Raw genomic sequence first — 27,540 nt, forward strand, 5'->3', positions numbered from 1 at the left:
CCAGTTGGAATAATCTGAAAGAAAATAAGGAGCAGTGAGATGTGTATTTTGGCAGGGTAGAGCACCTGCTTCCAGTCACACGCCTGAAACCTATATAATGGCTGTATAATTCAAATAGCAGAATCCGGTGTGATATCACATATCCACTTAGGAGAACATTCAAGCCAGAATAGCTAAAGGCAATGGGGAAGAGTTGTATTTACAGTGATACAAAATACACTCTTTAGTTTGAAGGGATATGTTGTGGAAACATTATTCCCCACCTTCCAAAAAAAAAAAAGAACTTTCTAATGATCACTTTAGATTAAAAAGCACCAGTGATTCAAGAAAGGTTTGCTGCTGAAAGTAGAATAAAACGAAAGCACAAGTTCTTAAAGTTTGTGCAGTGATTATGAAGTAAATGTAGTCCCCGGTGGTCTTTAAAGGGCTCCCCGCCCCCAGTGAAATGTATAAGTTAAAAAAAGCCCATTAACTCAGTATCCTTTTCATAAAAACCCGATATGTGGTGCCATTGGCTGGAACATTGATGTTGGATATGAGAAACCTGGCTTCAGATTCCAGCTCAGTGGGCTTCCTTCAGCAAAATCACATCTTGTGTCCTGAATGCATGCTTCCACAATAATGTCTGCAGTTCAACTAAAATCCCAGCAAGCTCATCTTTGTATAAACCAGTATCATGTTGTGCAGAGTTTGATGCATTAGCTGCATGTTACCACCCACAAGTGAAATATTCATGGACTTTGCACATGAGTACTTAATGCTTTATACTCAGCAACAACACTGAACAGTAGATTATCTCAACCAGACATACCTCAAGATCTTGAACAGTAAAATGGAAAGTAAGAGGCACTTGCTGTATAGAACTGTCACGGGAAGCATTGCAAAATGTTTGTGCAAGAAGTCTATGGGGAATTAATAGAATTACAGTTGTGTTATTACAGTTGTTATTCTTTAAATGCTGCCATGACATCTCTGAGTTGTGGATGGTGGGGGAAATTCTTACCCGTCCTGGCTGTCAATGTCCTTTCCCTCCTCCAACCTACCTTCCCATGACAAATAGCTAGATAATTATAATGTTTAGATCCCAGTATTGCAACATTTCTCATTCTTTCACTGATAACACATTTCAATATTTTTTATGCCCTTAGACAAGCATGGTGTCTGTCGAAGGCCTAGCAAAACTGGTGGATCCCTCCCAACTAACAGAGGAATTTGAAGGATCCTTGGATTACAATCATGATGAATGGATAGAGTTGAGAGTTTCATTGGAAGAGTTTTTCAACAGTGCCATCCATTTGTTATCCAGGCTAGAGGACCTTCAGGAAATGTTGGCTAGGAAGGAATTTCCAGTGGATGTGGAGGGCTCAAGAAGATTAATAGATGAACACACGCAGCTCAAGAAGAAAGTAATTAAAGCTCCAGTAGAAGAATTGGATCGTGAGGGCCAGAGGTTATTACAATGCATACGGTGCAGTGATGGTTTTTCTGGTAGGAACTGCATTCCTGGCAGTGCAGATTTCCAAAGTCTTGTGCCAAAGATCACCAGCCTTTTGGACAAGCTGCATTCAACTCGGCAACACTTGCATCAGATGTGGCATGTCCGGAAACTGAAACTAGACCAGTGTTTTCAACTTCGACTTTTTGAGCAAGATGCAGAAAAGGTAAGGGGTAGTTTTCTTCTTCTTCTTGAGTATTACTGTGAAATCACACGGCAACGTTGTAGCCAAATATATATGCTTCTGCAATTAGCAACATGAGGAATTAATCGGGGATATAAACCTCAAGTTGCTAGCAAATGTATTTTATGTGACTTGTAAAGCAAAATCACTGAACTAATTGTTGGAAGTAGCAAGCAGCATGAGAGCCAAGAATAACTCACCTCTGGCTGTTCTGAAGAAAACTGATCTGCTTTGGATATATACAAGTAGATGTAAGGCACCCCAAGTTAAGCTTTGCTGCTTTCCACCAGGCTTTCTACTAGAACTGGTTGATGTGTTGAGAAGGGGTAACCAACTCAGGAGTTTTAGTCAGGAGTTTATGTGTGAGAAGATAGAAAAGGAGATATAGGAAAGGAAGCAATAGGTGAGCTGCTAAGGAAACTGGTGTATATGCTAGCTGTAGTAGGCTAGCTGTGGCAGAAGCTTATTCACAGCAGTATAGCCCCAGCCATGAAGTGATGGATAGTATAATTATCTAAAAATGTATTTTTGCCATGATGGGCAGAGAGGTCAATATATTAGTTAGGTGTCAATATGTAATATCAATTGCCAGAGATGTCCCTTCTGCTCTGAGCAGGTGGTGCTGATAGTGCAGCAGTGAGCTGGGAGTAGAGTGGTTGATCAGCTCCAATAGGTGACGGGTGGCTGCTGTTTTTTCTCTTCCTCAATCCAATGGCCAGCACCAAGCACAGGAGATGGTGGTTCTGAGAGGCAGTCAGATGTGAATGTGCATTGTTCCAGAAAAAGCCCACTGAGGCACAGCAATGGCACTACTGCCACTCCAGAAAAGTATGACTTATTGTAGCAGGAACAAGTGATAAACTCAAGTGCTCTCCTCCGTTGGCTAAAGAGATTTCCTAATTGGTTAGGCAGATACTGTGGTTTCACAAACCAGGCTTCAGTTTTCTGTTTCTTGGAGATTATTAACCTTACATAGATGGTGGTAGTCAATTGGATTTTGGTTTCCTTCAGGATTGCAACTAGAAACCAGTAAGGAAAAAATGACATGTGGTTTTCAGTTCAGGATAGAACAAGTCAGTCTACAAAGTCATAATCTGCTGAGCAGCACACACATTTGGTAGAAATCAGGGGACTGGGAGGTAGCAATCATACTAGGAGCTTCTGTCATCCAACTTTCATAGAAAAACTTAGCTTGGTTGTTTTTTGCTTTTTCCCTTCCAGCATGCAGAGAAGAAAAAACCCAGGGCCTCTAGGATTCCACAGGTGCAAATGAAATCAATCCATAGAGAGAAATTGCAATCTTCTTGTGGTTGAAGTCTAAATGCCATGATTCAATTAGGTCAACTGTGTTGCATTCATTGCTGAGCAATAGGAGGCGGTTCATGTAGTGTGCATCCCCCACCACAGTGATGGCCTGATTAACTCACATTAGGATCTGCAGGAAAGATAGTCTCAGGCTTTGCTATTCAGATTAATTCCTTATCTGAGAGAAGGACAGATAGCTGCAGTTCTTGATTGTGTCTCTGTTGGACAGCAAAGTAAGATAGGGTTATTTAATCATAAGAAAAAGCATAGCATTTCACTGTATCAGATATTGTGGTGATGCAACCCACAGCCAGCATAGTTTTTCAAAACAAGGGAAGGTATTGGAAATATTCAAGAAATGCTAATAAGTTTGGGTAGTGGTGGGAGTTAAAGGGAAGGAAGGGCAGGGTGGATGCCTCATACTCTACTGGAATAAGCACACTAAGGACAGAAAATATTTATCAGCCTGCATACTGTCTGCAGCCCTTCTGGAAATACTTAATGTTGGCAAGCATTCTGGTTTTTCTTTTATTTTCTTGTGGGAGGAATTTCTCAGTTATTCCACAGCAATCCCATGTCAATATCATTATCCCAATGCATCTGAACTAAGAAAACTTATGTGGCAGTGAGCAACCAGCTCACCACTACTGTTAGCATGGCTGCTACTTAGCATATGATCCAGAGCATAAGAAGCATGTTTCTTCTCAGATGCTTCTTACCCCCATCTATTTGCTAGATATAAATAAGTATAAATAATCATTCATGGCAGTAAGTAGAGGGAATCATGCACTAACACAACTCAAAATATTTCATAAAATGAAATTTTATGGCATGAAGAATAGTGTCTCAACAATCCTCTGCCTTTGTGTTGAACCATGACTGGGGGAAACCCTGCAGCCTGGGTCAGTCACATTCCCTCCAGCTGCTGTTAACTCCCAGAGCTGTTGTGAGGGAAAGCATTAGGGGAGGGGATCCTCACCTCTGTGAAAGAAGGGCAAGATAATATAATGTACCGTACTGGCCCAAATATAAGCTGCACTTTTTTTCCAAATTCTGACAGTGAAAAGTTAAAGTACGGCTTATATTTGAGACCTTACACTGCCGGCAAAGCGGCGTGGCTCCCCCACCCCCGGAAGCAGCGTGGGGCAACGCCACCCACCTGCCACTTCCAAGTCTGCCCTAAGCCATTGGGGGGGGAGGGAGAAGGCTCCGGCAAAATGGTGTGGCTCCCCCCCCCCCCCGAGAGCAGCCTGGGAGTGCGGGGCAATGGCGCGCTGCCTGCCCGCCACTCCTAAGACTCCCCCGAGCTGTCAGAACAAAGGGGAGAAGCAGGTGGAGGCTGCTGGCAAAATGGTGAGGCACCTCCCCGGGAAGCAGCCTGGGTATTGTCTTTTTTTCTTTCCCCCCTTCAATTTTAAAGGTGTGGCTTATTTGCGGGTGCGGCTTTTATTTGGGCCAATATGGTATTACTTAATAATAAACCTGTAATTGTTACAGGATGATCCTTACAGTATAATCATGTGAGCTGATGAACTAGCATGGCATTTTATAATATATTGTGCTAGAATCCTTGTATGTGGAAGAAGGCTATTGAACTGACAGTGGGTCTCAAGAAGAAGAAGAGGAGTTTGGATTTGATATCCCGCTTTATCACTACCCTAAGGAGTCTCAAAGTGGCTAACATTCTCCTTTCCCTTCCTCCCCCACAACAAACACTCTGTGAGGTGAGTGGGGCTGAGAGACTTCAGAGAAGTGTGACTGGCCCAAGCAGCTGCATGTGGAGGAGCGGAGATGCGAACCCGGTTCACCAGATTATGAGTCTATTGCTCTTAACCATTACACCACACTGGCTCTCCTTTAATTCCAGTACTTATGGAGGAACTTCAGTTAGTTTTACTGCATCAACAGACCCCTGATAGTAGGGTACCAGAGAGAAAAGCTCCTGAGCAGTTGAAGCTGACTAGCTTTAAATTTTCCCTCATAAAAGTCAGGAGATCCGAGTGCCTGTTGAAACAAACCTGAAATGTTCCAAAGTGAGGGGAGAATACACAACGCATGAGGTAGAAGAATGCTAATTATTGGTACTGTCAGTTTGGAGGAGGCAGAAGCTGGCTGTCAGCCAGTCTCAATTGAGAGGGAAATCCTGAAGTGAATCCCTAGAATGAAACAAGAAAGGGAACACCAGCAGTTGACATCCACAAGATACAGTATTTCCCATCAGGGCTGGCTAGGAAAAGGTAAGACAGACCCCTGCTGTATGTGACACACAAGGAAATTAAACACAACACGCCTGTAGGCAGGCTGCTTAGGTTGAAGAGGGGAAAATGGAATTGGAAGGAGTGGAAATAGAATTGAATAGATTAAGTTGGCTAAAGATGTCTGGACAATATAAGCTGCATGCAGGGAAAGCCAAAGTGCTTAGAGTACTTTAACAAGGAGTGGTGCATCCTACCAAACTGCTGATCATCAAGATCTTCTGGCCCCATTTGTGTTTTCAAAGCTTTCACAGCCTCTTCTGAGACCTTATTTGGAAGGCTAAAGAAGAGAATGCTTCAGGAATCTAGGGAAGAATTGTCACTAGATTTATTTATTTTTTGTAAGTTTATAGGAGCAACCCTTTTAAGGTTTTTTTAAAATATAAACTTATTTATCATTTTCCAACAAAACATACAAAACCCAAAATAACATCAAGTTGACTTCCCCCTCACCCCATCTGTGCTCCCTTTCGTTTTATCTCTGCATTTCCACAATAATCGAGTTTTCTTTACTGCTCATTTTACATTAACCCTGCTAACGTTTTCAGTTGTTTACAGTAAGTTTTCAGATTTTCAGTCTTTATTAAAGATTCTTTCTTCCTGGTTCCTTATTCTTCCCATAAGTTTAACAGTTATGGAAGCATCCTTCGGACAAAGGTTATCAGAAGGGCATGTTCTGGCAATTTACCAGTGCTACGGTAGCTCACAATTTGTGATGCTATCTTCCTCTATACTCCTACGAACTAATCTTTTACCTCTATTTATTGTAGATTTCCACTTTTAAGCCAGAATACCAATGAAAGCAAAGGATCACCAGAAAGGGAAGGTGGTAAATTAAGGGAATTGTTGGAATCCAGCAATGGATGGCAGAGATGGGGATTTACTGAGAGCATGGTTCACAAGAAAACAGTACTTTGTTGTAGTTTCTTTGGAGAAAGGCATTTGGACATTCAGGGACAAATGCATTATCATACTCCAGCCTTAACCATTTCAAGTATTGCTTCCTTTAGATGCTTCATGAGCTATAATAAAATGGCATTGCACAGCTGATGACAAGATCCTCTTTGCTAATAGGAAGCAGTTTATTTTATTACAGTCCATTAAGTGCAGCAGTAGTAAGTGTCCCTGAGCAAATGGCAAGTGTGTGTGTGTGTGTGTGTGTGTGTGTGTGTGTGTGTGTAAAAAGGATTTCCTGGAAATAGATTTTGGCTCGGTTTCTGGAAGGAATAGAGTTCAGCAGCACTTATCAATCAATAGAGTCATATTTCTTCCCTTCTCTGTTATTTCATCTTGTAAAAACTAAAGAGTATTTTAAAAATGATATAAGAACAGGAGTTTTTCTCTTCCTTCATTCATTTGGCCATTGGTTCTGGCTAGTTTTAAATATTACAAGTCACTCTAGGGAGAACTGTGTTCAAATTCCAACACAGCATTGGGTATACTGATATTGTTGGCATCAGTCTGTCTCAAGAGGCAATGGAGTACACCTCCAGGGTGAAGTCAAACTACTGGAGAATCACAGCACCTTCTGTGACTGCAGTGACCGGTAACTCATAATTGTGTTGTTTTTGCTGCGTTAGCAACACTGAGGTAATCTCTCTGGGGCATAAGCCTGGGCAATTTGTATGGAGGTCCTGGTATACATGGATATATATTATATATCTGTGTTGGTTGGATGTTCATGTATGTGTTCCGTATATATAATATCAAAATTATAAGTTGTGAGAAACAACAAAAAAGAGAGTTCTTTCTAGACCCAATTGCCCTTTCCCTCAAACCCCCCACCATATTCAAATGAGGGATGCCATAATGAGGCAGATGAGAGTTGAAAATACATAACAGTAGTTTGTAGTTTATGTCTTTCACCTTTTTGGCAGCTCATTTTCCTGTTTTCAGAGTGCTTATTCAAATTGAAGCTTTTCAGGTAATTTTTCCACCCATTTGAAATAATTTGAATATTCCTTGTCAAACTTCTGTTCATGTGAAAGACTGTGGTATCCTCTCACTTGGCTGGAGCCTCTGTTACAAGTATTGGCAGCAATTAAAGACATTGCCTTGTTTTCAGCACATCCAGATGTATTTATAATAAGTGCTGCAACAGTGATGAAGAGACCACAACTGCCACTCTTTCAAAAGCTTAGAGCTCAGGCAGTCCTATCTTTTTTTCTTAGGTTAGTATCATAACCTTTGCTTATTGCAAAACCAAAGCTCTTTCAGGGGCTTACTATATCCTTCTGCAAATATATGAAAAGGAGGCAGAATGCTGGGGGGGGGGGGTGATTTGGGAGGATGTCCTTGAAATGAAGTCTCTAGCACTCCTAGAAGGAATGTTATAAAAGTTTAGGGTTGGCATTGGGTAAAGCAAGGTTCTTCTGCCTTCCATAGTGCAGCAGGCAAAAATTCAACAGGTTAAGTATTTTCCAATACAGAAATAAAATTGTGTGAATGCTTCACCTCTTCACATTCTGTTTCTCAAACATTTTATTATGTGTACGGTCACTGATTTATTTTTGGGTCCCTCCATTCCACCTGCAAAAGGGAACACAAATATGTATCCTCATTTACAAGTGGGTTGGAAGGCCCAATCCAGGTACACAGTACTGGGCACACAAAAAACCCTTTGGCAACCTTGACTGGAGGTTTGTCTTTTTAGAAGCAGAAAGGCTTGTGGATGTGGCAAACTGGACATTGAAAGCTATAACCTCTGGTTCCTAAGCAAGCATCCCACCTAGCATCCCTCAGTTTGTAAAACAGGCTACCCTACAAACTCTTGTTAACAAAGGGCCAATCCACCCCTTCAAAGCAATATAATATACAGCAGAGGAGTGCAAACCTCATGCAGCTTATTTCTTCCTAAGAGTTCTTCCCTCAGGGGCTTAAAAATATGCAGGAGTCAAACTTTGACCTCCTTCCTCCAGACTAATTACAAGTGTGAACACTGTTAGTAAATCATCCATCTTTGTTTTATTCTGGTCACTTCTGAGGAGGCTTGAACCATTCTCCTCTTTCCTTGAGGAAGCTGGCTGTGATGAAGCTTGAGAGCCCTTTGCTTTACTACTACTGCTGCTGCTGCTGCTGCTGCTGCTACTACTACTATTAATAAAATTTATACAGCACACTTTATCAAAAGATCTTAGGGTGGTGTACGTTAGAAACACATTACAAAACATCATAACAAAAACACGGCAAAAAGCATACTGACAGACAGCCTAATAGTAAAATAATCACAATATTAACAGTACTCTCACACATACTTTCACAGGCCATAGATTATTTAGGCCTGGGTAAAGAATAATCTTTTTGCCTGGCTTCTAAAGACTTATAATGATGGTGCCAGGCTAGTCTCTCTGGAGAGAGCATTCCACAATCGGGGAGCCAAACACAGCAATGTTTTAGATGGAATCTGAAGTTTATATCCAGAATGCAGTGCCAGAGTGGAGAACTCAGGTTCAGCTCCCCATGCCCACTCCTGCCATGCACATTACGACAAACCTCTACATTCTTGTGATTCTTGTGAGATTCTTTCACACAAATGACATACACCAGGATTCTACTTCTTCTATAGAATACCATATGGATTCAAAGGCAGTGTAAGGCAGCTTTTCCCAATCTTTGGTTCTCACATGTCATTAGACACAACTGCCAACACCCCTGACCACTGGCCATGCTGGCTGGTGATGCTGGTAGTCATAGTCCTGAGGAAAGTTGAGGAATGCTTGTCTAAGGAGTGTATGCAGCAAAAGCATACCAATCCAAATTTTCTGAAGAAAGCTAGGTTTTAAGTTAGGTGGAAAACCTCTTTGTCTCCAGACATTACTGGACTACAACTCCCATAATCCCTTGCTAGTTGGAGCTGATGAGAGTTCGGAGTCAAGTGGCAACTGGGTTCCCTGCCCCTGTTCTAGGCCCTATATTTGACTTAAGGATGACATGTTCCCTACTCTGCTCACTATCCTTCTGATGTCCATGAGCAGATCATAACTGATCTTTCAGCTTTGGAGTGGCAGCTCACATGACCTCCCGTGTGCTCACTGCAGGTAAACAGAAAAGAGAAGGGAACAGGAGTGTTTACAGCACTGAGAGGGAGGGTAAGATTAGTGCAGTGCATGAGAGGTTGCAGAGTGTCAGTAATACAGTCCACAACTGTTCCAGAGATGTTCAGAAAAAGCCAATGATTTATCAACACTGTTTCATGATTGAGAGTAGAAATCTTCTTAAAGTAATGTCCCTTGATTATTCCAAGGGAATCACTCATATGGAGAATGTAATATGTGACCTGGGTCCTTCATGGATGCAGATGCAGCTTCCCAGGAGTGATTCCAGTGAAGTCAGCAGCTGAAAAACATACTTCCACAATTGTGGGAACTGCTGCTAGGAAGCTGCAGCTTAATCTGTGGGGGTTCTAGGTTGCATGTTTATGGTCTCCATGTGAATGCATTCCTAAAGGCAATTGGGATGCATTATACAACTCTGTGAACTCTATTGTAAGCAACTGATAATCCACCCCTTTCTGTTTTTCCCTCAAAGACGTGGGTTTTTTTTGCTTCCCCCACCTCAGCAACTCAGTTACAGCTCTTATAATTTTAGTAGCTTAGATTTCCTTCAAAGCATATGTGGAGCTCGGACTGGTAACTGGATTGTAAAATCTGAACATGCTCTTTGGTAGGTAGATGTGCCAAATTGCCTCCAGATCTCTCAAACTGTAGAAGCTTTGGATGCTGTTGCTTTCCTGAACAGCTATCCAGATTGTAGTCTCATTCCTCTGGGTATCATTAGCATTGTGAACAATGACTTCCCATCTTCCAGCCACCTGCAAAGAACTGTGTGTGTATGTGTGCAAAATAGCCAGCAAGTCAGCCAGGTCTTCCCAGATTGGTCTTTCCTCTGATTGCCACTGATAAGAGAAATTTAAAAAATCCTAGCTGCACACAATTGGTGCCCCTTGTTGCTTGCTTGCTTGCTTGCTTGCTTGCTTGCTCTGATTCCAGTGCAAACCTGTGCTCATTTACTTGGGAGTAAGACACATGGAGTTTAGTCAGACTTCTGAGTAAGCATACATAGGAATGAGCTGCATGGCGAACAAAATGCCCACATTAGATGTCTATACAATACTTGTCTACCCCCTACTATAGCTTCTTCCCAACATAATGCTAGGAACCATTCTGTAGGCGAGATCAGAAAACAGACAAAAGCTGTAAACCTATGCATCTTTAATTTGGTTTAAGCGCTATTGCATATAATCCTGTTGAAAGATGTCCTCTGTTTTGACCAATGTGTGAGGAATAGCAGTGAGCTGAGTGTGAAAGCACAATAGGCAGTGTACTATGACCTCATTTTTGATTGACCTGTGATCTTACAAGGTACAGAAGAATAGAAAGCTTAGAAAATTCCAACTACAGTGGTACCTCGGTTCTCAAACGTAATCTGCTCTGGAAGACCGTTCGAGTTCCGAAATGTTCGAAAACCGAGGCACAAAGGGCTGCCTGCAAATTCAGTTGAGAAACTTGAAAAACTCGCAGCGGAAGCTGTTCGATTTCTGAGGTGTGTTTGAAAATGGAAGCATTTACTTCTGGGTTTTTGGTGTTCAGGTTCCGAACGGAGACATTCAAGAACCAAGGTACCACTGTACTTCTATCTTTTAAAATTATTTTTATTTTTTGTGAAGTTCATGTGCATACATGAGGACCCCCCCCCAATAAATCCACATGTACAGATTCCTGAAGCATCATATATGGCAATAATATGTGTTTCATGTTGTTCTAGAGTACAAAAAAGTCACATAAAGCAACAAAATTGAGAATATATTTGTTGTTGACTTCTTTTTATGTATTACAACTCTCCTGCCATTTCCTGGAGTTAACAGTTTTTTTAATTTTTGCAGTTGTTTTGGGTTGCTGGTTGTGTTCAACAATGCAACAGCATTTAAGAAATTGTAACTGAGTAGGGCCTGCTACAATTACAGAGAGCAAAATGCACCACAGAAAAGGCACAGGAAAGAAAATATGATTTTCTTTAATGACTTCTGGACTGCCCCCCACCCCAAGCTTGCTGCATTGTCAGGCTCCAGCATAGAAGTGAAGTTTAAACTTTGAATCCAGATCACTACAAAATAAGGGTTTTGAAATTCACCCCAGAAACAGTGGAAGCATGGCCAGAGCTTTGGGGGCACTGCAACTATGATGTAGAATGGAACATGGGGGGGCCCACCAAATTTAGGCACAAGGCACTGCTGAAATTTGAGACCTCAAGGTCCGTCACTGGGTGTGACAATCCAAATCTGAAAACTGGAAAACCAGGGGAATATTCTGCTGTAGGGACCAAAACAACAGGGTAGTTGTACAGAATGTGCTAGGCCTTTGCTTATGCAAGTTGTTCCTCCCCTCTCCCTGGTAATCACATAGTAATGGAACTCACAAATAGTATAACTGCACCTAAATCGAGACATATTTATGTTATTCTGTCTCCCCATTCAGATTAGTTGAACAGTTGTGAGATTTGCTGCCAGAATTCACTTTACTTTGGTGGCAGCAAGTAAGCAGCAAAGACGCCACCCATATTTACTAAACAAATCTCTTTTCCTTCATACCCCTACCAAACATCTTACATAGAAAGCGATGCTGTTACATTTGAAACAATTATATTACTGCATTCACTTGCAATAATATTTAACATTTGTATTGCACTTTCAAGTATTTGGTGCTATTTGCATGCATTAATTTGTTGAAATCCTTGCCACCAGCATGTAAAATAGAAGTGCATTATTATACCCCATATTGCAGGAGGAATGTGTAGGCTGAAAGCAGCTTGCCTAAGACCAGTTATTTTGTGTTCAGACACTTAGCCACTGTGTTGGAGGAGTTGTCTGTAGTCTTTCCATTTCTTTTATATTCAGAAAGAATAACTGACAGTATCTTAGGAATTAGGGGTGTGACTAATAGGTATAGTAATAAAATACTGTGAAAATCATTTTAGGAATTCCTGTTCTTTACTTAAACGTCCTCCCTTGAACTTTGCTGAGGCAACTTAAAATTGGCTAATAGCCGCTATTAGTATGCCAAATAATTTTGATGGATTCCTCTTTGCCTCTTCTGCTAACAATGTCCCCCTTCCCCAATAGATATGGCTGCTTTTGTATAGCCCACTACCCACTCAGGTGCATTGCTTGAGCCCCTGTGCACCACTCCTTGAAATTGACAGTTTAAGCGTCAGAGGATGGTCAATAAATCTCCCACTGTGTTAATATAATTGTAGATGTCTAGTAGACAGAGAGTTGCCGAATATGTTGAAGTCTACTATGCATCAGCTGGAAATAACCTATCTGTGAAAATCTCACATTTTAGGGCATATTTCTAATTGTTTCAGGTGTGGTGTTTCTAAGAATGGGATCTTGTTCTTTCAGCTAATGATTGTTGAGTGCTGTTTATACCAGTTGGATGATTGACTACATAAGGAAAACTGAAAGGTTACAGAAAATGATAGCAGATGCAGCAAGTAATTTATAGCAATGTTGCTACAAAGTACAATATCAACCTGCAACAAAGAAATGCAATTGATTAATTGATTATTTGGTTAAAAGGCAAACAATAACTCAGTTAAGCCTTCTTTAAAAGAATGGCAGATCCACATTTCAAACAATAACTGTGATATGGAAAACCAGTTAGTATGAAAGAAAAAATAGCAGAGAAGTAGAGTAAGGAACTACATTGATTATGTTTGTTTGTTTAATATACCCCTTAATATAGCAGCTTCCAAGCAGTGTAGAGCTGCTTCCACATTCTTCTTTAGTTAACATCTACTTCTGCCTTATCAGCACGAGTGTGAGTTTAATAAATGCACATATGTCGTGTCCGCAATGTATCTTGTATAGATAGACTGGATATTGAACTATTCCTTTCCTGTTTATTGTCTGCTGTATTGATGATAGCAAAAGAAATAATTGTTAGTACTACTTGTTGCACTAAATCAGGAGTGTTGAACCATTGTGTGTGCAGGGCAGGTCTAAACCCCACCCAAGCATATCTTTGGCTCCCAGATCACTTCTAAAATTTGTAGGTGGCATCTAGTATACACACACACACACATACACACACAGTGCTTTTTTCTAGGGGTACGCAGGGGTACGCATACCCCTAAACATTTTGTACTTTTGTCCATTTACTGTATTTCCCCCCCCCTGATTTGAACTATAAAATGGTAATTTTATTGAGTCAAAATGAGAGAACCCTAAACATTTTTTGAATATTTTTAGAAAAAAGCACATTTATATATATAAATTATTTCACAGATAAACATCCATCAAATATGATTATCTCTCTAGCTCATTATCTCTTGTGTTCCATGAAGGAAAAACAAAGGCACATACTGTACAGTACAGCTAAGTGCTACAAAATTACATGTAATTCAGTGAATTATTCTTTCATGAAAAAATCCAACAAATTGTGTGCAGGCTTACTCCACACAATATTTTGCTAAATTATCCACAAGAGCCTGAGGCCTCTCTTCAGTTGATACATAGAAATGTTCATTACCAGAAATTTGACGAAGGCCCCTGCACATTTATTTTATTTCTGAGCTGGGATTTAAAGCTACATCTTTGCTGGCTCCTGTAAACCCTCTAGCAGTAGCTTATTGCTATCTGCTTAAAGAAGGATACAGAGAATACCCTGAGCTGTCTACAATATGCATTATTGACACGAGTTCCAAGTTAAACAGCAGACCAAGTGCCAAGTCCCTAGAAGCAAAGACAATAAGATTTACGGAGGTAAACAAGAGAGCTGCCCATTTGTTTCCAAACCTGCTGATGAACTCATTAAGGTATGCAGTGCTGCAAGTATACTGTAGTAACAAATGTATCTGACTAATGGAGGAGGCACATCAGGGATGCCCTCAATTATTGCTCTGTAGAGCACTCTGTGACATTTATCCTATTTACCATTGGCAGCTCTTCAGGTATTTTTCACACTGGGCAGAAATACGACAGCACTTTGACTCCCAGATCACCTCCATCCACACATAAGTTATTGGGTTATGTTTCAGAAGGCAGTGAATGTTCTAGTCACTGTGTACCCTGGCAGGTGTATTCATTCTCTTTGATATTTTGAAAGGGTAGAAGTGGGGAATATGATGGGAAAATATCAAAGTCTTTCTGTCTTTTAAACAACCCTCTTTTTGTGCTTGTTCATGAAGAAGAGCTCTAAAGAGAAAGCAAAATATAATTTTACAGTAAAAGTTCCTTCCTTTGTTTCTTTTTTTTTAACTGCTCCAGCTTATAATGTCTAATGCTGTATATAGGTAAAACTAGCATAGTCTCCAACTACCCTGAAAATGCCAAGACCATCACGAAAACCTTTAAGTCACCATGGCTTCTCATGTCCCGAATTCAGAGTCCTTTCATCGCCAGTTTCATTTGGGAACCTGAAGTGTCTCTAAGCTGCTGCCACCTGTGTGTGTAGTGTGCATTTCCTCTTTGGCGCCTGCTTTGAGAGCGACACAGAGAGTTCTGATCCCAAAGCTTGGCTCTTTCTATGACTTAAAATGAACAAGACTAGATTTCTAGAGATGAAGGGGATTTGAGGAAATGGGGAGGGGTTCTTTGGAACAAAAACACATCCCTCCAAAGCCCGTTCCTGCTCGGTTTATCATGTGGACAGGGGGAAGGCATTGATCTCTCCCATGGTGGTGCCTTCTGAAATCTGATGCATTTTGTGCATTTGGGTGAAGAGGAGTCCCATCACAGCTGGGGGAGGGGTGCCAGGGGGTAGGTGTCTGTGCACCTGATCCATCTAGGATTCACCACAACACCAGGATGCTGCAATTGCTTACACGTTCCTAATTTGCTCAGAATTTTGAAACACTTAAGGAAAGTTTATGTATCCCTGAACTCAAAAGTTTTTATGTCCCTGGACCCCAAAATAAACATTGGGATACCCCATATCTTTTTCCTCAGGCTTCTCTAAATGCAATACATAAATTCAAAATTTTCTGTGCTCGTGTCCCTATTTTCCTCTGAGAAATGTTGGAGGGTATGAACTAGTCAGCTGACATTTAGTACATTCATGATTTACTATTTTACATGGCCGCAAATCTTAAATTAGCCACGGCCATTTGGTTCATTGTACAGTTCCCAGTTAGCCCCTTGTTCTGAACATTACCTTCTGTGCTAGAGAAGGGTTACAATGGAGGAATTAGCCTACTAATGTAACATTTAATTCGTCAAACAGATTCCTATGAAAGTTTTCCCATCCATGCAATAGGACCACTTCTTTAACACTGAGTGATGCAGGGGTGGGGAACCTCAGGTTTTGGGGGCAAGTGAGTCCCTCCAGTTTTCTCTGCCTGGCCCTTGAGACACTGGCTAGGCATCCCCATGCCACACACCTCACTGGCCCTGCTCCACACTTCCTTCAAGCACCTTTAACTGGCTACAGTTTGCACTGGAACTAGTAGAAGAGCAAGGCCTTCTATGGTAAGCACCATGAAGAGCCACTTGCTCTTCCTTTTTTCTTTGTGGCAGTTGCCATCACCACAGGGTAAAGATAATGTCTGACTGCATCCTGACAGGCATGTCAGAAAGCCTAGGATTGTGTTAATAGATCCATGTTTCCTTGCATGGGGGTGGGGAACACCACTATTTGGCCAGCGTTATTTTAGCAAGCTATTAGAAATAATCAGTGCTATTTTTCTAGAAAAAGAGGTGCTGGAACTCACTATGTACAACTCCTTTGTTCTCTTGTAATGATAATGGCCCCCACCAGAGAGGTGCTGGAACTGAGTTCCAGCGAGTTCCGGCCGAGGGAAAAAAGCCTTGGAAATAATAAAGAACAGATCAGAAGCTGCTGGATATGGCTGCTACATGCTGCTAATATCCTTTCATAAGTAAGTTTGGAACAAGAAGAGGGAGGAAAATATAAAATGCAATTCACTGTGTCCAAATAATTCTGCATTAGTCCATGTAGAGCCATTACCCAATCACATAAGAGTTATTCTGAAGATGGGGAAAGAAATGTTCTCTTGGTCCTTTAGCAACAATCATCGGGGTTTGTTAATTACTTAGTTCTGGGTTGATCTCAGCTAGGTTCCTTGTGAATAATGCACTAGATTGACTGTTTATTTTCTAGGGCTTGTTGCCAGATGGCTCTTGCCTTCTTAAATGGCTCTACCTTGGTTTGGAAAATGTTCACATCTAACCTGCAGTTACTTAACAAGATAAACCTAAGTTGTTTCCTAAGACAAAGAATTGTTGCAGTAAATCCCCAACACGTGAAGCTTCTCCAAGACAGAAAATGTCCAGGCCAAATCATCCATTGCTGTAATGAAAGCTTCTAATTTAAACTTCAGAAATAATGTATCAGGTGGCATCAGAAGAGGAAAATTAGTGGGTTGGGAGGGTGGCAGAACAAATTGAATATTTTTTTCTCCCAGTATTTTTTTCATTTTTGCCACATACAAGTTTTAAATTTCTAATTAGGAATCCTGTTGGATTGCTTTCTTCTTTTATGTGAAACTGCCAAAAAAGCAATTGTAGGCATGAAATAGTTAACAGAAAAAAATACTCTGTTGATAGTGAAAATGAAATGTAGAACCTTAAAGCTTTGAAAACCAGAGGAACACATTCTGCAACCCTAAAATGTTGATCTCAATGATTATCAATCTCCTGTTCCATCTGCTGAGTTCCCTGCCATTCCCAGCACAGCTTAGTGGCATTATTTTTCCAGCTGTCCACTGCAAAACTCCTCCTGCCAACTTCCTAAAAATCTTAATCCATCCCTGTGCATTGGCCGACTGGAAAAATGCCTCTTCACAAATTTTCTCATTTACTCACTTTTTCACATTGGGGCTGCAGTCATATCATGCATAAAAAGCAGTTGAGCACTGCTGTTAGAATGATCCAGCAAATGGCAGAAATCCAGATAAATCCATTTGCTCTGTTTGCACTTCATGCTAACCCATGGTTTAGCATGTGTTTGCACTTCATGCTAACCCATGGTTTAGCATGTGTTTGCACTTCATGCAAACCCATGGTTTAGCATGACATGCACATGCTGGAATGAGCCCAAGTATGTTTCAGGCTTTTGCACTCCTTCCTTCAAACCCATAATTTTAATTAGGCTTGTTTTGAAACTGACTAGACTTGGTTATCTCTGAACAGCACTACAAGCCACTCCATGGATCTTATGTCATACCTTACAGCTATGATCTATATACATCACATATATTTGGCAGCAATCATATAGGGCTGGTTCACATAACTATTTTGTAGTTTTCGTAAATTGAGGAGTGATGTGGAATTGAATTTTTTGCTATGATAAACTTCCTTCTCAGATATATTTCCATATCAAGATTTGTTTCTTCTTGGGGTAAATGATCAAAGATAGGCTAGAGCCAGAACTTGTTGAGCTGCTGTGTCAACCCATGTCAGGCTATTCAGAAGACCAGCCATTGCACAAAAATCCACCACACAAGTCAATATGGTAACTTCATCCTGTTTTTATATTAAGAACATTTAGATAGATCTATGATAACAAACACATTTCTAATTTATTGCTAATCTCTCTTCTGAACTATTCTATTATGTAGAGAATTCAATTGTCTCATTGTCATAGAGTTTATGCTTCTATGATTTTTCATACAAATTACAAGATGGCCACCATTCCTGTGTCACATTATAAGGGAACAGCTACCATATCCAAATGTTCCAAGGGACTTGGGGCTCATGGTCAAGTCACGTCTCTTTTGAGAGGTTAGGGCACATCAGGGTACATCTCTTTAAAGAGCAACCAGGAAAGTCCAGACCATGGACAGTTCCCAGTGGCCCCTTCTGGCTGGAGTTCACCTTCCTATTGCAGCAATAGAGGGATGTTGTGTCAGCAGAGAGCTGAGGTTGACAGAGCCTCTAGGAGCTGGCTGTGTTGATTAAAGGATCCTTGCCTGGTTTTTATCTGCTGGCTTCTGCAAGGTCAGGGAAGTGGAGGTCCTATCATCTTCTGAGTAAGAGCGTGTTGGTTGGACTGTGTCAATTAACAAGGAGGACATACAAGAAGGTATTTCAGGTTATCCTCTGGATGCAGCACCCAGTTTCCCCTTGGAGTATTGCTGACTTCTGTGGTTGGGGGCCATGATGCATATATTCCGAGTTGCTTGGAATTATAAGTGAATTCCACATATAAATTACATAGGCCCACATACAGGTTTCTAATCAGTCTGGGCCCTATAAATGCATGCATATTCCACCCTGGGCTTGTATATCCTTTCAACCTGACCTAAGACTAAGTAGATCAAATTTGAAATTGTATCACAATAATATGGACAGTTCAAATATCCAAGCTTCATATGATTTGAGCAGTGTTTTCGAAGTACATATGCCATGCTTTTATTCACAGAGCATAGTTTTGGTAGAATTTTGTATAGGGTGTTGTGTGTGACACCAGTATAAATTTGTGCAGAAAACAATATGCTTGGATCCAAGGTAAGGTCCTCATCTTCAAGCTATGATTTTGTTTTCTTTCTTTTTTTAGATGTTTGATTGGATCAGTCACAACAAAGAGTTGTTCCTGCAGAGCCACACTGAAATTGGAGTGAACTACCAACATGCCCTGGATTTGCAGACACAGCATAATCATTTTGCTATGAATTCTATGGTAAGTACCTATTTTCTTCCTGTCTAAGGATGCATATGGGACAGAGATGAAAAGTCAAGGAAGAAGCACCAGTTAAAAGATTAGGGAAGCCCTAGAGGTTCAATGAGTAAAAGGTCAGGTTGAGCATCTAACGGCAATACTTTTTAAAAAGAAGTATTTAAAGGACGGTTGGTGCAATACAAATTTTGCCATGTTCATAAGATACCATTAATGAGAGTCAGTAAACAGAAAGCTTAGTACTGTGATAACTGACATTTTTTTTTTCATACGACCAGGATTTATTTTTCCTCTTTGATCATTTGTTCATTTAACCTGCTACTGAAGTTCAGAATTCCAGAAAATAAACCGTAATGCTTATTTTTGGACACGCTGATTCCATCTGCATTGGATACATGCCTCTTTTGTATGTGCTTATAGCAATGTTGAAGCCACTTCCCTCTGGTATGATTTCATACCACTCCAGGAGTCATATTCTTGTTTTCCACCAAGTAATTGCTTGACCAGTAGACAAGACAATTATTGGGCAAGAAAGACCCATGGCCACATGGGTGCTTAGTCACAGGTTTCCATTAGTTTGTATAACAGAAAATTAGCTCCCACACTATTGCATGGGCATGGGAACGGTGCATCAAAAAGAGCTGATACAGGTTCTTCCTGCTCCAGTGCTTCCTGCTCCAAACCATTCCTGTTTTATGTGGGTTGAAGGAACCTTGGGGCCATTCTGAATCCCTTCACATCAAAGTAGCTGCTTCAGGATATGCAATCACAGCTCAGCACCCCACTATTTGAAATTATTGTCCAAATGCTTGAAATTATGTGACAGTTTGTTTGCCTGCTGAAATTGGATGACAACTAAAACTCAAAGAAAAATTCAGTCTCCAAAAATAGCAGTGGTTATAAGAGGCCCCATGACAAGCTGTGGCCATCGAAATTTTTGGTTTAAAGATGCTCAGAGCTTGACAACTCATAGGGTGGTTAGAATGTCACTGGCCGCTCGGTAAATGTAAAACAAGTTGCTTCGGTGTTTGGGGTCACTAAAAAATTAAAATGTCATGTTTCATAGGACTGGAAATGATAAACTTTATGTTCTAGCAAAATACCATCTGATTATTATAATCCCAGTGGATTTATGGGACACTTGCAATAATATTTCAGTTTAATTTGTAGTTGGTAAATTGAACACAGTTAAAAATTAAAGAAGAGTAAATCCACCTGTTAGCTGTCAGCGTATCACTCAGTAAAAATTAAGTACTGCTAATGCATGAAGTTTTATTCAGAAACTTCGGTTTGTGGCAGGAAGTTAATCATTCCTATAAGTGTGTGGATGTTGTGTGGTTTGTCTCCATTCAACTTTACCAGTTGCTGGGATTGCTGTTTCTACAAAGCTGTTGCAAACTTGGACACAGACTTCCTATTTAAGTGTCATTTCAGAACACTGTTGTATAAATTGCCATCATGTAGCTTTATTGAGAAAGTAACACTGACCATGTTATAAGCACCTTCCTTTTGATGTATGATGTGACTGGAGACGTGGTACTCTTGTCTCATCTAGATAAACTTGCTTATTTTCTGAATGCTGTTCTCCTAAAAAGCATCTCCACAGAGGAACCATTAAAGGAGCAAAATGAAGAATTTGATTGTGGAAGGTCTTCATGGGCAGGACTCTTCATATCCATATGATTTTTCTGTGGCTCATAAAGCATAAGCTGAGCCTCTTTGAACGTTTAATATCTGAGTTTCATAGGGGACTGTCACTAGCTGTGCATTGATTAGTAATGCCTAGCTTTATACCACATGTGTGCTAGTAATGGCTATGGCTGAGTTCCCAATGCCCACGGGGTCTTAACAGCTTTCCAATTACCTTTCCTTTTGCTGTAATGAAACAGAAAAAGAAAAACTGTTAAAGAAACTGTCTTTAAGTGCAGTTCTCTAAACATTTTATTTATTTGCACACTTTTTCATGAATAATCCTTCTTCATCAGTTTTGTCATAGTCAGACCATACATATTGTGTACAGCTGTTAGTTTCATTGCCATCACTATTTAAAATAAACTCCCATTACAGTACGTAGATTGATGTTTTGTTTTCTTTTGTTCTAAAAGCTGGTTTCATAAAAGCAGGTAGTCAAGGCAAAATCCTTACATTTTAAAATCATAGGAGATATGGAATGTTCCTTGTGGGAGGCTTTTAGACTGATTGGAATCCAAAAAAATCTCAGCTTTGGGTTTTTTTCTTTTCTTTTCTTTTTTAAAAGTAACAGTCTTCATGGCTACATGTGCTATTTTTTGTATTAAATACATGTAACACATGTTTCAGAAATTAGAAAAAGGAGGAATGTTTCAAACAACCCAAATTCATTACATTTGCTGCGTTGGTGGGCCACTGAGAGTTCCAAGCAGCCACCTTCCTCTTGCTGCTGCGAGGTTGAGGCTTTACACACCCTCCAGCCACGGCGGACACCCTGCGTAGGGGCTAGTCGGGGCTGGGCGAGAGAGTAGGACTAGTATGTTGGGCAGCCCCCGGGGCCCTTTCAGGAAACAGCAACGTGATGTGTGTGTGGGGGGGTGCTGCTCTGCATGCGCTCAGAGGGCAACGCTGAAAACGCTTGCTTGCTCAGGCTGGAGCTTAAAAGTGGGGAATCCTTAAAGTATGGAATTCTCTGCCAAATAATTTTAAGTCAATGAAAGCACTTGGGATTGCTTTCCTTACTTAGTTTGGATCATCTTAATGCAAACTTTTATAAGTTGTTTGTATCATTGAAAACTCTGTTATTGTGTTTTTCTTTTAAGACAAAAGATGTTAATGTATGAGTTGTTTTTTTCTAAACTAAAACCTCAGTATTCAGGTTAAATTGCCATGTTTGCACTTTGTGATAAATAAGTGGGTTTTGGGTTGCAGTTTGGGCACTCAGTCTATAAAAGCTTCGCCATCACTGCTATAGTGATGCTATAGTACATAGTAAGAAAATGGATTTCCTAGGCTGTTATGTTAAACTATATAGCACTATGTACTCTAAGAATTGTGTTTATTTTAACAGAGCAGTGTTAGTATTCTTTTTTTAAAAAAAATGGATTTTTCTTTTATTACAACTGTGCAGTATTTACGTCTATATGTTAATGTGTCTCATTAAAAGAGAAAACTGACTTTAAAGTATATTTGGTATCCCATTAATCTCATTACTTTTCTAAAGCAAGCTTCATTGTCCTATTTAAATGGGTACAAATCACACTGATTGCCGATTTATATTTGAATAGCCCAGTGCACATGCTGATTATTCTAATTGAAGCTATTCATAACTGCTTCACCAAAATTGGTTTATGCTTTATATGTGACCCCTTCGAAGGGTGAGTCATGACTTCAGAGAAATGTGCAAAGTTGTTTTCCAACATGGCTACATCAGCCCACCCATTGTCAAGGAACTAATTGTTAAAAACGAGGACAAGTTGCCCTCTCTCCCTAGAGTTACAATGCATAGGAAACACATTACAATTACCCTCTAATGACATCTTTCTGAAATAAGATCTTACTGTTTGTCATTTCCATGCACTGTACTCTTTATATTATGCCAAGACAATATGCACTTCAATTAAAATCTGCATGAGGCCACATGCAATTAGTTGGTTAAGAACATTACCATGGGAATTGGGTTCTTGAAGAGATCATATGAGAACAAGCTATTGTTCTTCATTAGAGCTTATACAATTGCTGGGTACAGTTAAAAGATTACAACTTCATTCCCTGCAAAATCAAAGCAGCAATTGGATTTCTTCAGAAAAACATGGAGTCATATTAATGTATTTCTTGAGTTCATGGAGTCTTCTGCTTCTTTCACTCCTGAGTGGGGTTGTGTTGTGTGTATAATTTTTCTTTATTCTGGTGATGATTGTTTGTTATAATAGAAGGAGGAGGGAGAGAGAGAGAGAGCAAGCCCTAGCAGAATCCCCACCTTCTGTCCTTAATTCTTGCCCACCCTGTGTGTCTCCAGGAACTAAGTGGTGAAAAGAGGCATGTTAGACCATCATGATAAGCACAGTGCATTTGATCTTTTAAAAAGCCATCTCCTTAATGAACATTTTATTAATTCCATGTTTGTGTAGGAGCATAATCTTTACAAAGCAAGTAGAAAGGTTAAGTCAAGAGCACTACTTATTGTATTCATTTGAATTTTTAATTTATAGCTTTTTTGAGCATTTTTTTAAAAAAACATTTAAATACAACATTAAAGTAAAATAAAAAGGTGGAAAAAATACTTCCGGGTTGGCGCCATCATTTAATGGCGGATTCCCTCCGAGCTCCGTAGGGAATCGGCTCCGTAGAGTTTGGGTCTTGCCGCTGCGGCGAAGCGGGGACCCTTAAAATCACAGGCGCGAAAGCCTGTGAACACAGAGACTCGGCGGGCACCATTTGCGCCCCCCAATCCGTGAAGGAGCCTTTTTAAAGGCTTCGGAACGGGGACGGGGTGCGGCGCGGTGCTGAGAGTACTCCTTCTACGGAGTGAAGCCGCAAGCCAGTGACGGAGAGCGCTTTTTCCTTGGATCAACCGGACTTTAAAACATCAACCCGTGAGTAATACGGAGATTGGAACTTTAAAAAATATCTTTTTTGGATCAGGAACGAGCGGGGAAGGGTTAAAAAGGAAGTCCACCCCCCCTCTTTGTAAGCAATCTAAAGCAAAGGACCTGTTAGCTAAGGTCGAGAGAATTTTTCTTTGTTTTTTAGTATAAGATTTTAACTTCACGGTTTTGACATTATAAGAAGATTTACTGGAGGATAAAAGATAAATTTTGGGAGCTAAAATTTCACACACACACCCAGACCCGGGAGCATCCTGCGAGAAAGCCTGCTGATGTAATATTGAAGAGTTTGACAGCTGTCAAGTTAGCTGTCAGACAGTTAGCTGTCAGCCGGAAAAAGAGAACTTTGTTTCTGTTGCCTCTGCTGGTTTATTTGTTACAACTTGCTGAAAATAAGGAAGGGCTGATACAAAATAACTGGACTTTTGGTTTTGAGCTGAAAGGAATATTAAGGAACTAAAATCCCCCTAGAGGGGTTTTAGTGACATTACAGGAATGGCTGGAGGATGGAAAGTTCAAGCAGAATTGGACAGAGCATTTGTACTCTTGGGAAAGTTACAAGGTCAATTCAATGTTTTGGCTACAGAGGTTTCAGTACTACGCTTGACAGTAAATAACAGTGTTGAATCTGATAAGGACTTGAAACAGGAAGCCCATCCAACTGAACAAACAGATGAAACTGAAAGTTTTGACAAGATAGAGCAATATGTTGCTTTAGAAGAAAATGAAGGAGGAGCTGGAATTCTGCAGATGCCAAAGGAGAGCTGCAATTTGAGGCCTGACATGATGACAAAAAAGGAAAATAAAAATTTGATGTGGAAAGCCTGGCCCGAATTGGAGACTGAAAAATGGAGAGATCTCCTTTTGTGGAGACCTGAAGACCTGAGGATTACAAATTTGCTGAAGGTGAAAGTTGGAGCTTTGGGGACATTTGGATTTGAAAGGAGTATGAAACAAGAGTTGGAGTACCCCACAGGCTTTGTTTTTAAATATGGAGGTCTGGCTGGAAGCAATATGGATTCTGTTGGGCCAGAGCTTCTCCGAGATTTGGGGTTTAATATCAAAGACTATCAAAAAGACCGGCAGAGAGGAACTGAGAGAGATTTAAGTGCCTCGGACGTGAGATCTCCAGGCTAAATAACATATAAAGACTGATGGATATTGGTTGGGGACTGGAACCGGGGAAAGGGTGGTCGGAGTTTGGGAATCCAAAGGGTATACAAATATAATCTGCTTGGCTTTTATATTTTTGTTAGTTGTATGGAAATTGGGAAAACCGTGGAAGGGAAATTTTGGTCGACTTTAGGAAAATGGTTTAAGAATAATTAATGAGGTATAAGTATTGATGTGTAAATTTGGATAAGTTAAAATTGGTTTTTAAATCAAATAGAAATAAGGTTTGCAAAAATATCAATTGAGGAAATGGAAGAAAGAAGAAAAGTAAAATAACAGCAGGTTAGAATAAATTATTAAGTTAAAGTGGAGAAATAAGTTAAGGACTTGCTGAACTGACAATTTAAATTGGAATACAAGAAGGGGAGGTCTGAGGAGGTCTGAGAAATAAGGTAAAAGAAAATAAGTAATTGAAACTTTGTGTTTTTAATTGTTGTTAAGTTTTGAATTTTTTGTATTTTTGTGTTGTTTTTATTTTGTTTATTTTTTATTTTTTATTTTGATTTTTATATGTATGCTGAAAATACCAATAAATATTCATTAAAAAAGGTGGAAATGAAATTATGTTGTTCATGATTTATTTATTTCAGTTTCAAAATAATATCTTAAATAAATCAGTTTAGCATGGTTCCAACCCTTCCTAGTTTAGCATGGTTCCAACCCTTATCTTACAATTTCAGTTACTCCATTTGTCTGGCTGGGACTCTGGATATGTGACTTTAAAAATAACAAAAATTGAAGCATGGGTGGCAAACACCATAAATACATTACTGCTTTCAGCAGGTAGAAAATTTGGCATGCAGGCGTGGGAACTTCCACCTGCAAGATGAAATGCTACAATCAATAAATAAGAATATCACCATATGATCCTGTTAATAATTTAGCTTGGCTGTCAGATCTTCCAAAATGCTGCTTAGTTGTGTACCTGTTCTCTCCTTCACAACCCATTCTCAGTTTTGAGAAATATATTAAAATGTTTTGATGAATAATAGAGAGGGTGGCAGTTCTTACTTAATATAATTTTCTCTCTCCCCAGAATGCCTACGTGAATATAAATCGCATAATGTCGGTTGCATCCAGGCTTTCAGAGGCAGGCCATTATGCATCTCAACAAATTAAACAAATTTCTACGCAGCTAGATCAAGAATGGAAGAGCTTTGCTGCAGCACTGGATGAGCGCAGCACTATACTAGCAATGTCTGCTGTGTTTCACCAGAAGGCTGAACAGGTGTGTAATTTCAGTTTATTTGGGATGTTGGTCTGGTTGAGAATTTTATCTTTTTTTTATTTAAAAAAAAAAGAGTTTATGAGTAGAGATAAGTTCATGTTAGTCCACAGTCAGACTCGACGTGAAGGTCCTAGCCCCAACCACCGAGCAGAAGTCAGAAGTCAACCACGGATCAGAAACCAGGACAGGGCCCCGCCCCGATGCATTCACCCTCATCAGCCAACTCCCTGATGGTTAAGAATTTTATCAATACCATTAATTCAACTGGTATCTTGGCTCTTTTCTTGGCGATGTGTTACAAATAGGGATTCAGTTTGCAGATTCACCAAGCTCAAGGAAAGACAGGAACTAGGGAAGGGGAAAAACAGATCCTACATCACAGAGAAAACAGGGAATCATAGAGAGAGAACATTGAGGGATCCTGCAATCCGCCATAAGGGTGGGGCCCTGCTGATCTTTCATTGGCAATGGAAAACTATGCTTCAGGTAGGTACTATCATACTTTCCCCCCGTTTCCCTGCAATGAAAGGTCAGCAGATCAGGGCATACCAGAGCTATCCCATTCTCAGGTGGGAGAACAGCTGCAAGATTATAGAGGAAGGACCCATTGTAGGACCCTCCTACTGAAGGTGGCTTTAACAGAAGCATGGGCATTGAGGCAGCAGTGTTTTGTGAAGGTGTTGGCCACTCTAGGAGAGGAGCATTGGATGAGAAAGCAGCCAAGGTAGCTGCTGATCATATGTAGTGAGCAGTGATGAAAGGAGGAGCCCAGAAGCTCCTCATTGTGCTTCATAGGCAAGAGCAATACAGGCCTTAATCTATCCAGCCAAGGTAGGGGAGGTCACTTTCTTCCCCAGGGAGGAAGTGTGAAAGGATACAAAGAGGGATTCTGTTCTCCTGAGTTCCCTGGTCCTGTTGCTGTAGGTTTTTAATGTCCTGCAAATGTCTAGGGAATGCCAGGCTTTCTAGGCAGAATGTGGGCAAAACAAGTTCCTGTTGTAAGTGGAAGCTGGAAGAGACCTTCAGTATAAAGATTGGGTTACTGCGCAGGACCAGTCTGCCCTTATAGAGAGGTCGCTTAGTTCGGATATTCTCCAGGCTGATTTGACAGCCAACAGGAAGCCTACCTTAACCAAGAGGAGCTTAAGGGAAACCTTGTTGAAATACTGTATATCTGGGTATGTTTTGTTGTTATTCTTTTCCTAGCAGTCATCCTTTCCCCTCTTCAGACCTGGCTATCAGTTTACAAATAAACAAAAAAATCAGGTAATTTTCTTTTTCTTCTGTCCTTTTAAAAAAAAATGCTTATCTTTTTCAATCTAGGGGATTTTACATTTTGATTAATAAATGTTCTAGCTAAAATACTTCAGCTTCTGGATCTTAGTCTCAATGGTAAAATTGATTGCATTTCTAAAAGTTGCTCAGGAGTCTGTGCTTTATACTTTGCACTTCAAAACGAATTAAAATTTCTCCCCATACTGGTTACACCTTTGTATGGAGTAATTCCACATGCAGTTGGATTCTCCATGCCAGCACAGGCATATTATGGCTTTTTCTCAACTGTAGTATTTTATTATCTTTTTAGACTACTTTTTGTTATTTCTGGAGTGTTCTGTAAGAATAGATTATAAACCTTGTTGTTAGCCAATTTGAGCACATTAGCTGGGACATAAATATTTGTAATAATAA

General features: G+C 40.2%; 1 protein-coding gene across 19 annotated transcripts in view; it reads left to right on the forward strand.

The window, feature by feature from the left end:
- Positions 1–27,540, forward strand: part of KALRN (kalirin RhoGEF kinase) — a 523,049-nt gene that overhangs the window by 275,496 nt on the left and 220,013 nt on the right. For all 19 annotated transcript variants that reach the window (XR_014560170.1, XM_083722227.1, XM_083722230.1 and 16 more), the window contains 3 exons: positions 1,149–1,661; positions 18,754–18,876; positions 25,660–25,851. Coding sequence is in view for 18 of the 19 variants with exons in the window: in XM_083722227.1 (XP_083578353.1) it covers positions 1,149–1,661; positions 18,754–18,876; positions 25,660–25,851 (828 nt within the window). In the remaining variant the exon portion in view is untranslated. The remainder of the gene's footprint in view (positions 1–1,148; positions 1,662–18,753; positions 18,877–25,659; positions 25,852–27,540) is intronic.

The sequence above is a fragment of the Podarcis gaigeae genome (genome assembly GCF_964106915.1).
Source record: "Podarcis gaigeae genome assembly, chromosome: 1".
In the NCBI taxonomy this organism is placed as follows: Eukaryota; Metazoa; Chordata; class Lepidosauria; order Squamata; family Lacertidae; genus Podarcis; species Podarcis gaigeae.